At 40.0% G+C, this 15,014-nt stretch overlaps 1 protein-coding gene across 3 annotated transcripts in view; it reads right to left on the bottom strand.

Annotated features, from left to right (window-relative positions):
* Positions 1–14,441, bottom strand: part of LOC6040506 (ras-related protein Rap1) — a 35,119-nt gene extending 20,678 nt beyond the window's left edge. The window contains exons 1-2 of one of the 3 annotated variants that reach the window (XM_038262504.1): positions 14,294–14,441; positions 10,302–10,821 (exon numbers count right to left, since the gene is read on the bottom strand). In XM_038262504.1, the coding sequence (XP_038118432.1) occupies positions 10,302–10,376 (75 nt within the window). In that variant the 5' untranslated portion in view covers positions 10,377–10,821; positions 14,294–14,441. Of the gene's footprint in view, positions 1–10,301; positions 10,822–13,302; positions 13,322–13,565; positions 13,770–14,293 lie in introns of those variants that run through there. The other 2 variants (XM_038262505.1, XM_038262506.1) reach the window with 2 other exon arrangements.
* Positions 14,442–15,014: the final 573 nt, after the last annotated feature.

Below are 15,014 nucleotides of genomic sequence, written 5' to 3'. Positions count from 1 at the left end.
CAGACCATCTCAATGATTTAACTGCCTCGGCTACCACAGCTTGGTGACTAGATTGAGATCAGAAGTTGATCCATTACACTTGATTTGTTTTGATAGTGTGATGGAAAATCAGTTTGCCAACTGTGATGAAAATTATTCCGCAGCACTCTACTCTGCCCATGTTCGCAAAAAATGTCCCATATGCAAAAACAGCAAACGTAAAAAAAACAATCATACATTTTTTTACAATCGTTTTATCAGTTTTTTGCAATTGAAATTTGTTATAGTAATAAAAATGATAGGAAGCAAGGAGACAACAACTTTAAATATTATTTGTATAAATATACACTTTACTTTACGAATTTTTGAACTATGCATATTGGGCACGAATTAACCAGGAGCCGTGAATAAATATGCATGATTAGACATGCCCGAATATAGAATGGCATCATTAGTGCGCTGACCACGGGGACGCATTGTCTTGTTTTTGCATGCTCATTTTCATTTCTTTTGTGTCGCTGTTTGTGTGCTTGGGTGCGTGGTTATTATAATTAAATAATGGCATCATTAGTGCGCTGACCACGGGGACGCGTTGTCTTGTTTTTGCATGCTATTTTCATTTCTTTTGTGTCGCTGTTTGTGTGCTTGGGTGCGTGGTTATTATAATTAAATAATGGCATCATTAGTGCGCTGACCACGGGGACGCGTTGTCTTGTTTTTGCATGCTCATTTTTATTTCTTTTGTGTCGCTGTTTGTGTGCTTGGGTGCGTGGTTGTTATAATTAAATAATGGCATCATTAGTGCGCTGACCACGGGGACGCGTTGTCTTGTTTTTGCATGCTATTTTCATTTCTTTTGTGTCGCTGTTTGTGTGCTTGGGTGCGTGGTTATTATAATTAAATAATGGCATCATTAGTGCGCTGACCACGGGGACGCGTTGTCTTGTTTTTGCATGCTATTTTCATTTCTTTTGTGTCGCTGTTTGTGTGCTTGGGTGCGTGGTTATTATAATTAAATAATGGCATCATTAGTGCGCTGACCACGGGGACGCGTTGTCTTGTTTTTGCATGCTCATTTTTATTTCTTTTGTGTCGCTGTTTGTGTGCTTGGGTGCGTGGTTGTTATAATTAAATAATGGCATCATTAGTGCGCTGACCACGGGGACGCGTTGTCTTGTTTTTGCATGCTCATTTTTATTTCTTTTGTGTCGATGTTTGTGTGCTTGGGTGCGTGGTTATTATAATTAAATAATGGCATCATAAGTGGAGTAGTGCGGTGCCTGTGTGGACGCGCAGTCCTGTTTTTTCGTGTTATTTTCCATCTCTTTTGTGTCGCTTTTTGTGTACATGGGGTGATTGGATTTCTTCTGATTCTTGTTGTTTTCATCTCTTTTGTGTCGCTGTTTGTGTGCATGGGGTGATTGGTCTTCTTCTTCTTCTTTTTTCTTTATTTTTAGTTCGCGCGTTCGTTGGCCAATGAGTTTATTTTTGTTCTCTTTACATAGTTTTCGATAGAAACGATCCGAATTTTTTTCGAGACAAGCAAGTCGTATTGCTGGATTAAGTCCTTTCTATATCATCGATGATCGGAAGGCACGCCGACGAATATGTTTTAAGGCTTATGATATAAAATCATTTTAATGAATAAAGCCCTTCTTACATCACCGTTGATCGGAAGGCACGCCGACGAAGAATTTCTGGAGGATCGCGGTCGAATTTATACTATATTTAAAATTCTAGATAGCTATCTTTCGGATTCGATTGTGAGTAGCGGGACTTCGCGGTTACTATGCAACGTGTTTTTGGAGTCTTTTTATATTTTAAATTTATAAGTCCTTCTTTATCATCGTTGATAGGAAGGCACGCCGCCGGTTAAGTTCGTTTAAGTTATTGTTTTAATTTCATTACAATCGGTTACGTGGTGTCCTGTTTTCTTTTCGTTTATATTCGTTGATCGTAATAATTTATTCCAACTGGCAGTTTTAGTATTAACTCATCTACTATTTTTGACATTTGCTCGCGTTATCTTAATTGTACCAACAGTAAAAATATACTGATAAGTCCAGCCCATAGCACTACCGCTCGGTTGGCACGCGTTCGATTAAAACAAACTTTTTAAATAATCAATTATTTATCTTTCCGCAGCCGGCTGCCTAAGATTTAAAATTTCAACCGATAAACAAAATGCTCATGGTCACATCACTGCCACTCGTGAATCCTGACCTCATACCCATCTACTAACCCCTCAAAACTCATGTGATACTTTGTCGGAGAAGCAGTCGATTGGGCGGTCTCTATCACTCAAGTATCGGACTAACATTCCCATCCACTTCCCCGTGACCCTACCACTGGTCGTGGCCGGCGCCGGTATTGATCAGCATGATAGGGGCCTTTGAGAAGTTGCGAAGCGAGGAAAGATAGCACCCACTTATCTTCCACGGCTCGTGGATGTAACTTCTGGAGGTCCTGGTCAATAACGGAGTAGCAACTGCGGGTGGGCACCTATGCTTATGCTTATGCTTATGCTTATGCTTATGCTTATGCTTATGCTTATTTGTATAAATATACTAAAAATTTGAAATGCACTTTCTTTGAAGTCAATATCATTTTTTGATTTCTGTTCTTCTGTGAAACTTGAACTCCAATTCATACCAACTGCCGTAAAGAAGTAGTTCTATACTGTAGAGCTGTTAAAGAGCCACTTGAGATTCTGATATAAAAACACTTAAATTGTTTAATTTCTTCATCTTCCCTGCTCAAATTATCATTCAAGGGGTCTTCTTCGGCATTCCCCAGCGTTATATATCTTCCACTACTACACACCGAGCAAAGTGTGTTCCAAATTAAACTCTTCCAAATCGTAGACTTCCCTCTGCCATCAATGTTGGCCCTCACTCTGAGTCATCACATCATCATCATTTTTTCCTGTAGCCCAGCTGGCTGCAAGCTGAAACGAAGCTGAACTAAAAGCTGAGCAGTCCAGTTGGAAGAAGCACATTGCATTACACGCTGGTGCTGCGGCTGCTGATAAATTGAATAAGTTTAATCTGCATCTTATGTGCTGCTGCTCGCCCAACACACAGACAAACAGAAGCAGCTCAGCAAAGTTATAACCATCGAGCGAGAGTTTTGTATTGTTAGTACTTTGTGGTGCCGTGCGGTAGTCATCGGGACTTCATGTGGCCTAGACGGGGCGTCGCCGTCCCCAAGAGGCAATCTTCATTTTCAACCAACTTTTTGATTGAAACTATTTTCGTAACACGTTTCAATCAGTTTTTTATTCCGACTTCTGACTAAACTCCATCACAACACAGCAAGAGAACAGACTTTCCGCGTCGCCGGATGGTAACGTTATTTAAAGCACAGCCCCCATCAAGATCCCGTCGTTGTCGTCCTCAGCGGATGTCATGTGCATGCACTTCCGGTTGGTTAATTCCTGCTACAGGATTCATCATGTACGCCGGTATGAACATCAGTCTTCTTTTCCAGTGACGACGACAGCACACTGGAGCGGGGATTGTGTGTTGTGTGCAGTGTACAAACGTGAATCGCAGCTGGAACATTTTCAATTAAGTTTTACAAAAATAGAGCTTTTAAAATAAACTGTGATTTACCATTTTATCATTGTTTAAATTTAACTTGAATCACGAATTCTCAGAAAAGTGTTTCAATGCTAACTCAACTCAATCCAATTCAACGAAATATCACTGCGGTAAATTTTTGCACAGTAGGTCTGCCCGGTGCCATTAAAAAACTACATTACTCGCTTACTTTTTCAAAAGGTCCTATGTACAAGTACTCTTCCAAACTCCTGAAAAAGTTTTGAAGAGAATTTTATCCTACCGCGGTCCAAACTGCTATGCTGTAGCTATCTTGAAGGGCTCTTGTAGAACTCCTGGAAAAAAAATGTTACTTGGGTAGGAAACCCATGACTCATTGGTTGTTTTGAAAAAGTAATCTAGATTACATGTTTAATTATGTGTATGTTGAGAAAAATGATCTATTACTAAATTTCTTAACATAAATAAATCTTTAAAAAAAAGTTGAACTTTAAAAAAATCAAGTAAAACCGTTTAAAATGGCAATATTTAAAATTCGCCCACTCTCACAAACTAAAAAAAAAACGAACAGCGTCCAACATTGCCAATCCGCCTCAAAAGAGTATAGGGGAGATGGGGGTAAGACGGCCACCCTAAAGGAGAAGTCTAATAAAATTTACACAACAGATTATTTTGATCTCAAATTACGTACATATTGTTCTACTACTAGTCCATTATAGAAATGACATAAATTAGTTGGTCTAAAAACCAATTTTCAATACTTTTCAGCAATTTTAAAAAAAATAATTGAAATCGTATATATATGAAATACGCGGGGTAAGACGGCCACCCATGTGGGGTAAGACGGCCAATGCTATAAATTAACTTAATAACTTTGCTAAATTCACCCAAACACCTACATGGTTGGTTCAACAGACTTCTCTGAACATCATAACTATTTTGGTTGAAAAAAATCAGGATACAAATGTGAAGAAAAATGATGTTTAAAAAATTTCATGTTTTGGCTCAGTGAATTTCATATTATTGCGACCACATTTTATGATAAACTATGAATTTTTACTGCAAAACAAACACAATTTGATACAAAAAAAAAATAGTGTGTGTATTTCGATTAGAATAAGTAAATCAAAATTATGTAAACAATATTAAATTAGCGATTTTTATGAAAAGTTTGATAGGATTTCATACTATTCAATGAGTTTTGCTATATCACAGTAAAGAATGTTGTCGAAAAGGTAGTTAACAGCATTTTAATTCAAAATGGATAGTTTTATTGAAAACGCTTTTCCATTATCTACAAATATGTCTTAATAGTCAAAAACCGTCCAAAATATAACCTATATCAAATAAAATCTACAAATTACGGGTGGCCGTCTTACCCCCGGAGGAGGTGGCCGTCTTGCCCCCAAATAAATTATTTTTTTAAACATTTTTTGTAAACAGTTCATCGCATTTTTTGAACTTTTTCGAGGGACATAATCTAGGGAAAACTTCAATTTAACATGAAAAAATATTTGAAGACAGAAAAACATATTGTTATTTAACAAAAATGCCTAAGTTGTAATTCATGAAAATTACATCCAGTTTTAAGTTCAAAAATTATTTGTTTATTTTGAGTTATTTTTATACTATTTCAAACAATATTTCTGGCAAAGGGTACTCCATATGCATTATTTAGCATGAGGAACAGTATTGCTGAACATTTTAGTAATATTCATTAGTATACTTATTAAAACAGTGGGGTGGCCGTCTTACCCCAGCTCCCCTAGGTATATCGCGTTTGAATTCGATGAACCGTAAAGCACAGTTATGATCAGAAACAACAGCGGTGCTGCGCTGTTTGGGCTGGGACTGGAACCATCCAACGATGTCAATGTTGTGACAATTTACCACGTACACCCCCGCGCTCCAGCAAATGCCTACCATAGGTACTGCATACCAAACATCCAAGCTTTTGGAGTCAGAGTAGGCCAAATGCTCGAGTTGAAATTTAATAGAACGAATCTGACGGGTCGTTGTTGTTGTGTTTTTTGCTTACTTTTCAGCCCACACCTGACCTCTGGCTGTCCAAGTAGGCGCGTTGATTTGAGAGGTGTAGCAGGCATTTAGTTTCTTTGGTGTTGCCAATTTTGGACACATAGGTCCGTTATGCTAGATGAATTTGCAAAAAAAAATCAAAACTCCACAGGCGTGACATCCCCAGTGCGAATGCTCATGGCCAACTGTGCAAAATTTCCGCCCAAAAACGTATAATTAGTCACATAAATGACGTACGAACAGAGATAGAGATGGAGAGAGCAATTAAAGTCTCCCTCGGCGAGTAATCAGATTAGTCAGTCTAGGCTGCACACAGCTAATTTGTAGTCATCTCTATCGGCTTTGCTGCAATCGAGACTAATTATGTTTTGCCTAGTAATCTTGCGGGGGTGTCATTTGCACTACTGTAGCCTCTTGATTATTATTTTTTTTTTCTGTTTGCGATGGACATGGCCGATTGTCGTGATCGTGAAGTGAGAGTTCGTTTTGATGCTCATTGGAAATTGCAAATTTTCGAATCAGAGTTACTTTCATGAATTAATAAATATTCAACGTTTAGGTCATACATTCAAATGATACGAAACGGAATCGATTACTATTCTTATCTAATCTGAAAACGATAGCGCATACTTTATAACTGATAACGAGCACTGAATAAGCCATTCCATTCAAATCAGCTTACTTTTGAAGCAAGCAGCTTCTAAACTTTGTACAGATGACGCAGCTCAAAATGTAGTAAAACATCAATTTCCTCTAACAAGATCTCGTAAGCCAATAATGCGCACACATCGCACCGTGTAATGGACATGTCAAGGCCAATTTATGACGAATTCCCGGGAAGTGAAATATGGACCTGACCAACCGGTCGGTGCTCCCACCGTCAGGGTAACAGCTCCAAATAAACGTTATAAAATAACTCAATGTCTCCCTCGAACAACAATTGAGCCAACTACCCTTCTCATGTAGAGCGCAATCACCGCGTAGCATGCTTTGATTGTATTTTGCTCCGGCAATAACAGATGTAGCAGCTGATGTCGTCACCACAGAGAGCAATATGATGGACCCAGGTCCCGGTGTGTCGGAACACGACACAAGGACGACAAATGGCACACGACGACGACGACGCCGACGATGCCGAGGGCGGCGCAACAGTAACTATACATTTCCCCTTGGCCATTCGGTCCGACAAGCAGATTGTTTTGTTTCCGGTGAAAAGATCTGCTGGTGTTGTGCTATTTGCACTGGATGACGTTTGCAGCACCGGTCCGTAGTGTGCCATGAGTTTTGGTGGCGCCTCCATGGGGATGAGAGGATAAACGATTATGCTGCAGTGCAGTTACTTCGGGGTCAATCCAAGTGTGCGGTGGAATTTGATGTCCCTATGTTGCTATGTTACTTCATTTATGGAATGTTTTCGAAAATAAACCAAGCTTTTTCAAATCAGATCACTGCTTAAGATTTTACTAGTTGTACATACTTACTTTATTGGAATGGAAAAAAATCAATTCAAGATTTGGAAGGCATCATCTAAGCGTTTTATTAGATAAAAGCTGAATTATCGACATGAAATTAATTTAAACTTATTAGTGACCACCCACAAACAACGTGGACACTTTTTTGGAATCTCAAAAAAAAAATAGAAAAAATAGTATAAAAATTTAAATTACGAGCCATGGTTTTAACATTTTAATGAAAAAAGTGTTTTAAAATGCATTATATCTGGAGTTTCTTTTGAAAAGGTCCAATAAACCAAATTTCCAGTTTTTGCTTTTTGGGTTTTTTTAAAAACCGCCTTGAGTAAGGGGTATTTAAAACCACTCAAAATGCAATAAATTAAAATTTGATTTATAGGACCTTTTCAAAAAAAAAAAAACTCCACATATGTACATTAGGGTGGCTTGAAGATGTATGGGAATATTTCAAAATGGACTTATTCAGTCAGAACAGGCATTTTCCGGTTCCATTTGGGCCCCCTAACAACCCCCCAACATTTGGGAGCGATTGGTTATGACCCGGCTTTCCGCAAAGCGATTCAAATTTGTAAGATAATTTGTATGGGAAAATCAACTTTTTTACATTTTGATTTTATAATTGTCATGTTTTGCTAAATTTAAAAACTAACAATGTAGAGGTATAGTTCTGAATGTCCTCTAAAACTTTCCCGAAGAAAGTATGGTCCCATCTTGCTCCTGAAAAAAGATATAGAGTTTTTAAAAGAGACATTTGAAAATAAGTACTGAAAATTTTATTTTCTGCCAACACTGCCTGTACTTTGATAGATATTTCAAAATCTTTACTTTAACGCAATAAAGAAGCATCCTAGCAAAATATTATCTCAGGAAAAATTGTGTTGCGGCTTTAATTAAAAATTATTGACATGCAAGGTGACACACCTACAGGGTGTCAACCTAGCCCTAAATTCTTGTGGTGGCTCTTTAAAGTGTTGTTGGTCTTAGGACAAGTTGTTGAACTACTTTTTTCACGAATTTTTTATATAGTTGGAAGACAGGGTGGCACATCAACAGGGTGTCAACCCATTTATAAAATGAAAGGAGGCTGAAAACATCGCCACACATCGCAAATGTCATCTTAGGCCAACCCATATTCTCCAAAAATGCATTTTTGTCAAACTAGGCCATTTTCGAATATTGGGGGTAAATATAAAAAAAAAATATTTTAATCGAAAATACCAGATAATTTTACACAGAAAAAAACCACCAAAGATTGACAGTATGATTTACAGAGAAAAAAAAATACAGAAAATTTAAAAGTTGACAAAATAAGCATTTTAACTTTTTGTACTGTGTTTTTAACCATGCGCAATCGATTCCCCAGGAAATTTTATATAAAAAACTGACTTTTGACGATTTTTTGTTCATCCTACGAGGCCGGCCTAATTTGCGATTTGTACCCTTATTAGCCCACTTTACAGTGATCAAATAGGTCTTAAATAAAAGCAAAAAATGGTTTGACACCCTGTTGATGTGCCACCCTGTCTTTCAACTATATCAAAATTTCTTGAAATAGGTAGCTTAACCACATTGAAGCATTGAAAAATATTTGCAACGGCCTTAAAATAAGAAAAAAAACTAAAAATGTAAATATGTTTTACATTATCCTACAAAGGTATATATTTTTTTTTTAGTTTTGAGGTAAAACAAAATGGGTTTTTGTTTCAAAAAGGTTCAATAGAGCATTCTACGTGCGTATGTATTGCGTGTACGTACACGTACACGAAAGTAAAGTGAGGTTAAATTTTGTCAGCCAGCAAAACCAAATGGGGCGCTAGTGTGCGTACGCAAAACGTCATAAAGCTCTATAAGTTATTATTTTTTTTGCTTTTAGGGCGCTTTTAAATACCCCTGACTTAACTTTCTAACGCCATTTCTTTGACATTTTTTCAATTTTATAGGGTTTCATTGTAAGCAACTTTTGTTTTACGAAAAACTGTACTTCACTTGTTTTAGGTTTTTCTTATTTCATTTTTTGTATTTTTATTTACATTTTACTTGTTTAGTTTATGTTAATTTCTGAAAGTATTTGGCTTATCCACCACTCTCTATCATGCCTTTATCCTATTTAGTTTTTCATGTTTTTACATCCACTTTTTATTTATTTTTGCTAGTTTTCTACATTTTCTACTACACTATTCAAATTGCTCAAAAATGCATAGATGCTTGTCTGGGATAATACAAAAATTACTGCATACTTATTTTTACATAAAATATAGAAAATGTTTGTGAAAATTGCCAAGTCATCTATGATTGCTTGACAGAATGATTGCAATTCAATGTCAGCATCTGAAGATTACATCGCTTTGTAACAATCATTGATTTGGGTGTAAATTTCCTGAACACTTTCGTCAGATTATTTTGTTTGCAAGATTGTAACTTGTCCTTGCAATTTATTCATAAAAGATCAAATACCACATCTAAAGACGCTCCAGCGCAATATTATCACAAGGATTCCCCAAATCTGTCCCATCATCGCAGATGACATTCTCGCAAAGTAATCTCCCTAGTACTACACAACACACCCATCCCTCAAAGCGAGCAACAAATCCCCAGTAAAGTGTATGTGATGTTAACAAAACCAACGCAAACAGGACAGTCTTTTCGCCTGTCATCTACCATTAGGACCGACACCATACAGAAGAGGGGGGCCAAAAGCAGCAAGTGTCCGTCTACACACTCCTTGTTTTGTTAGCTCCACAGGTTTTCCCCCCAAAAACTGTGGTCTCCGACCAAAATCTTGGGCTTCTCTTATCACGTGATTTTTTCTCTTTTTTTCGAAGGGGAAGGGGAGTGTTGTGCCAAGAGAAGGAGGAAAGGGACTAAAAGCATCATCACCGGTGTCGGGTCAAAACAGGGACAGGACAGGATGTGTTTGACCCCAGGTCGACCGTCGTCGTCTTCGTCTTGCTTCTCGTGTTCACGGATGCTGTTAACATCTGTGTTTTATTTTCTCTGTGATTCTACAAAGTTTGTTTTTTTTTTCGAGGCCATGGGAAGACCTTTCAGAGTGGAATTTGTGTAGAAGAGTGTGTTACAAGATAAGAATGACGAGCGTCTTTGGAAGAGTTATTTATAGGGCGATCGGATCGAAATCGATACTCGCAAAAGTCGTAATGACTTTTTCCAAGAATAATACAAGGTTGATGGAGTTTATGGAGTTTGAGAACAAGCACACCTTACTTAGTTAGACAAATAGGTTCAAATCACTCACCTGAACAAACTGCACTGTCAAGGCGGATTTGCCGACACCTCCGCTGCCGAGCACGACAATTTTGTATTCACGCATTTTGAGGCTTTTTGCTGCGCGCTGCTGCTTCTAATTCACAAGCTTGTTCAAGCTATCTTCCAACACAACACAACACAAACACACGCAACACAGGCCAGAAATATTCCGCTCGTGGGCTCTCCGGTTGGTTCTCCCACACTCCGGGACCTTTTTGCACCACAAATTAATCTTTCGTCACTCCCACGCAACGCCCGAGGCTCTTGCTGCTGCTGCTTCCACCTTACACCAATTTCCCTCTCGCAGAAGCACTCACTTCTTCAAATACTGCCTTTTCTTCTTCTTCTTCTTACGTTCACGTACAACGCGTTCCCCCTAGCAGTGTGATTCACGAAACGAAAATTTTCGACTCTCGCTAATTATGCGCCTAGATATTGCTCATGGAATTCCGGAGTTTGGCCACTATCTTCACACTTTGGCTCGGAACGTCCCCCGTGCCGGTCGTCGTCTGTGGAGGGAAAAAGAACAAGAGCAAAGACAAGCTATTAATCATCGGCTCTAAAAGTGGGCAAGATATCTCGTTAGTCACATGGTCGGACGCGGTTGTTTGCGCTTCCGAAAATTGCGGTGTGACTGGTGGTAGGAGGTCGGATGACCTTGGAAGTAGTATAGGTGGGTGGCCAGTTCCGGACCAAACTTGTCAAAAAACAGTTTATGTTTGCACGTTGGTTACTCCACTGCAGATTTAGAACTGTATTGTTGTTTGAACACCCCGTGCTCAAACCAATTCCACGTTAACGAATCTCATTTGCGGTTAACTTTACGCAGTAGGCCTGGCTGCCTTAAATTTTGTAATGTTTCAAAGTGTTCATCAACTTAAGGATCAGATAAGAAAATTTTCCACAGTGGAATACCACCACCTTGAGGTTTAAAACCATATCTAGGATGTTGCATAAAATTCATCAAAAAACCATTTTATTTCTAGCGATTGGTGGTCTGATCGATTCACTTCACTACAACCCATTAGAGCTCATTGCAATCGATTCCAGCCACGTTTCAATCCCAAACAACGCTGCTAATGTTTAGCCGGATTGAAACGGACGAGCGAAATTGAAACAAGCGTCCACATAATCCAATATCGGGGCGCGCTGTGATAGGCACCGAGATCCATGTGGGCCGCCGAACATGCTATCGCAGCACCGAGCATGACTGATGGGAATTGAATGTGATAGCCGAGCAATCTCTCGAATGATTCATCGACCAACAATGTGACGTGGTGGTAGCGCAAGTGCATAGCCCGGCGATGCATATATGTAACATATTGGACATACATCGGACTTGAGTTGACCTCCCGGGTAATGAAATCATACCGAGATATTTATAACTCTACAATACAAATATTACCTTGTCGAAAGAGCCCTAAGTCAACTGATTGCCAATGCCGGCTTATTATAATTACGATATGAGGAAAACCAACAACCCGTTATGTCGTTTACTTGCAAACTTTTACAATAAAGCCACACAAACACACAAGTCAACAAGCATGGCCTGAGGTAGCGGATTCGTGGGGCAACGAATCACTAATTAAACAAGACGCCCGATATTTCATTCAACATGAGGTAAACCGAGGTTCACCCGAAATGTTACGAATCAATTATACTTTTCCACTTCTTCTTACTCGTTCCCCACGCGTTCCTGGAGCTGGCCAGGGATGGGTAGGAGTGGGTGGTTAACCACATAAAACTTAAAAAAAAATGAAACCCCCCAACGTCGTGTGAGTGGCGCGTGAGTACCTCCGATGATAAAATCGAATGAAACGAACCACTACCGATGAGAGGGGATGTTGTTGTAGTGTTATCCACGCCGGTTGCCAACTTAAGCCAACGATTAGGAATTCAGTACAGGCACACGGCGTACACGCATCCGAATGGGGATATTAGTTTCCGCCAAGCGCAAAAGGTATAGAGAGAATATCATTGCCTTGTGCTGGAGTACGATTCTAAGCTGGCAAGTTAATTGAAAAGACGCAAAATCTTCAGTTAAAAATTCTATAATTATTTGTCCTTGCTAAGAGATTATCCTGAAGTCTTTCTCATATCGTATCTTGATCAGCTCTTCTAGTGTCATGCTCATGAATATCCCTTCCGCATGCCATCGCTTCCGTCAAGTATTGTGGTGTCATCCTTTCCTTCACAACAAGAATAACAAAACCAAGAATGATATGCTTGACGCATTGCTTCATCAAAATTCTTATAAGGAAAAACGTCTGTTCTGCTCAAGGTACAGAATTGGAAAGACAGCTTATTTCGTTTTTCACTTATCTACTGTTTCCACATTGACCAAGAATTACTATGCTCAACACTCCTTTTAAAATCTTGATCTCCGGTTCCTTTTACGCCGTTTACTGCACCTCTTGGAACGAAAGACGTCCGTTTAGTTCGAAGTACAGACTTAAAATGACACTTTGTTTTGGTTTTCACTCAACTACCGTTTCTACATTGATCAAGGATTACTGTGCTCACTGCATCACTGCTCGAAAGGCACATCGTTGAATGAGTAACAAAAAACGAACAAAAATCCGATCTCCACTCTAAATTGATTGATGTGCCGGATCCTGCAACGCAATTTTTCAACGATCATACCGAGTCAAAAACAATCAGTAACTGTCAAAGTTGTTTTCTCCAGCAGCATCTAGTTCTCCCCGGCAACACTGTTTTCCGAGTTCAAATACCAGCAGTCGCGCGCGCTCTCTCTCTCTCTCTCTCTCTCTCTCTCTCTCCAAATCTCACTCTCTCGTTTTTCGGAACTCGGCCCCAGCCCTCATCGCGTTGCCGCCGACTCGACTCTACCCAACTGAATTGCACACATACACACATGCACATGCACTCACACACATCCAAACCGACCATAACGACAAGGAAAATGACAGCTTTTTGACGTTTCCAACTTCGTGGCCTCCGTGGGTGCTATGACTAATAAAAGTTTCAACCTCTCCTGTTGGCGAGGCTCCTTCCGGCAACGTCCTACTCTCCACAGCCTGCCTGGTTTCCTTGTGCAGATTTTCGATTCGATTTCTTATCCGTCAAGATCTGACAAAATGAAGAGGAACAGACAAGTTTCTTGTTCTTAACCGCACACACACACACGATCAACCGAAAAGGCACATTTTCCAGCGGAGCCTTTTTCGCTTGTCTTTTGCTCCGTCTTCTTCTTCTTCCTGGACACTGGCCTGGACTGACTGTGGCAACTTACTTTGGAGGAAAGAAAGAAGGAACCAAGCTTCCAGGTTCCCTTTGTGGCAACAACAAGCTGGTCGCGAACCGAACAAAAAAGAACTCCGCAATCGAGTTCTGCTTCCTGCTGCTCTTTTTGGGGGATCTTTATCCTCTCGAAACACAGAAATGCACCAACACAGTAGGCGCGAGACGCAACTAGCAGGCAGCAGCACACAGCACAACTCACCGCACACAGTAGGCGAAAATGAGATCACATAACTTTAAAACCAGCTCTCTTTCTCCGCTGAACACTCTACCATCACATCAGCACTCTGACTCTGACAGAACACGCGACAGTGTGTGCGTTTAGTAGTGTGTTGCACTTTAGCTTTTTGGCAAAAAAAAAAACCTTCCTCTCCGAAACTCCGCGTAAGCTGGAGTGAAAGAATAAAAAATAGACTTTCCTTCCTTCTTCACGGTCTCGTCTCGTTATCGGCAGCCTTCTCGCCAGCGCTAGCAGCAGCAGATAATTTTCCAGTTTCTTCCCGACGACGTACGCGCTTACACACACACACACATCCAACACCAATCGCTAGAAGTCACAAAAATCAACGAAACCCAAGAATAACTAGAAGAACAAAGTCAGCCACATTCTGCGGTAGACAGCAACAGCAAGGCAATCCTTTCTTCCAGCAGCAAAATTTAATCCAAAACGAACCCGCGAAACAACCGCTTCAATCGCAGTAGGCGAAGAAAATACACTACCGTTTTCTTATTTTAGTATGCACAGGATGACGATGGTTCTCGTGTGTTTGACTCTGACGACTAAACCCTTGCTCTCTCTGATGCTGCTGGTTCGTTGTTCGTTGTTCAAAGCGCTACTAGAGCGGCGTTTGTGGTGATCGTTCGTCCATCGTACACGGCCTACTACAGCTCACTAATACCAAAAGAGCAGCAAGAAAAGCGCTTTGTCTCTTTCGCTCATGCTTGCATGCAAGTTAAACAGCAGTACGAGTGTTTAAAACTGGCCAAAATTTCTTGGTTTAATTCCCTAGTTTGGTTAAACTTCGTCATCCCGGTACGAGAATCGAACCCACGACCTCTGGATTGTAAAAATCCAGCACGCCGTTAGTCGAAACCCATCCCCAACCGGTCAGTATTCCCAGGGATCTGACTTTGCCGAGCCAGACAGGAATCGAACCCATCACCTTCCGCTTACAAGGCGAAACCCGTAACCTTACGGCCACGGAAGCTCGGCACTTGGTTGTGCTGATTCGACTGAAAGATTTGCTAAACCAGCCACTTTATTCGCTAGAAGTAACAGCAGCGCAAAATACTACCAGTAACTTCTGTTTATGTTAACAACTGAACGACAAAAATGTCTGACAATCTTGCTAAACTATTTGCTATACTAGCGTAATTTTCTGCTCCTATGCCCCATTAGGGTGTAATATCAAAACCGATTTTCTAGCACAACACTTTTTCA

This window comes from Culex quinquefasciatus, chromosome 3, assembly GCF_015732765.1.
Source record: "Culex quinquefasciatus strain JHB chromosome 3, VPISU_Cqui_1.0_pri_paternal, whole genome shotgun sequence".
NCBI lineage: Eukaryota > Metazoa > Arthropoda > Insecta > Diptera > Culicidae > Culex > Culex quinquefasciatus.
This window is presented reverse-complemented; position numbering and strand designations above follow the sequence as displayed.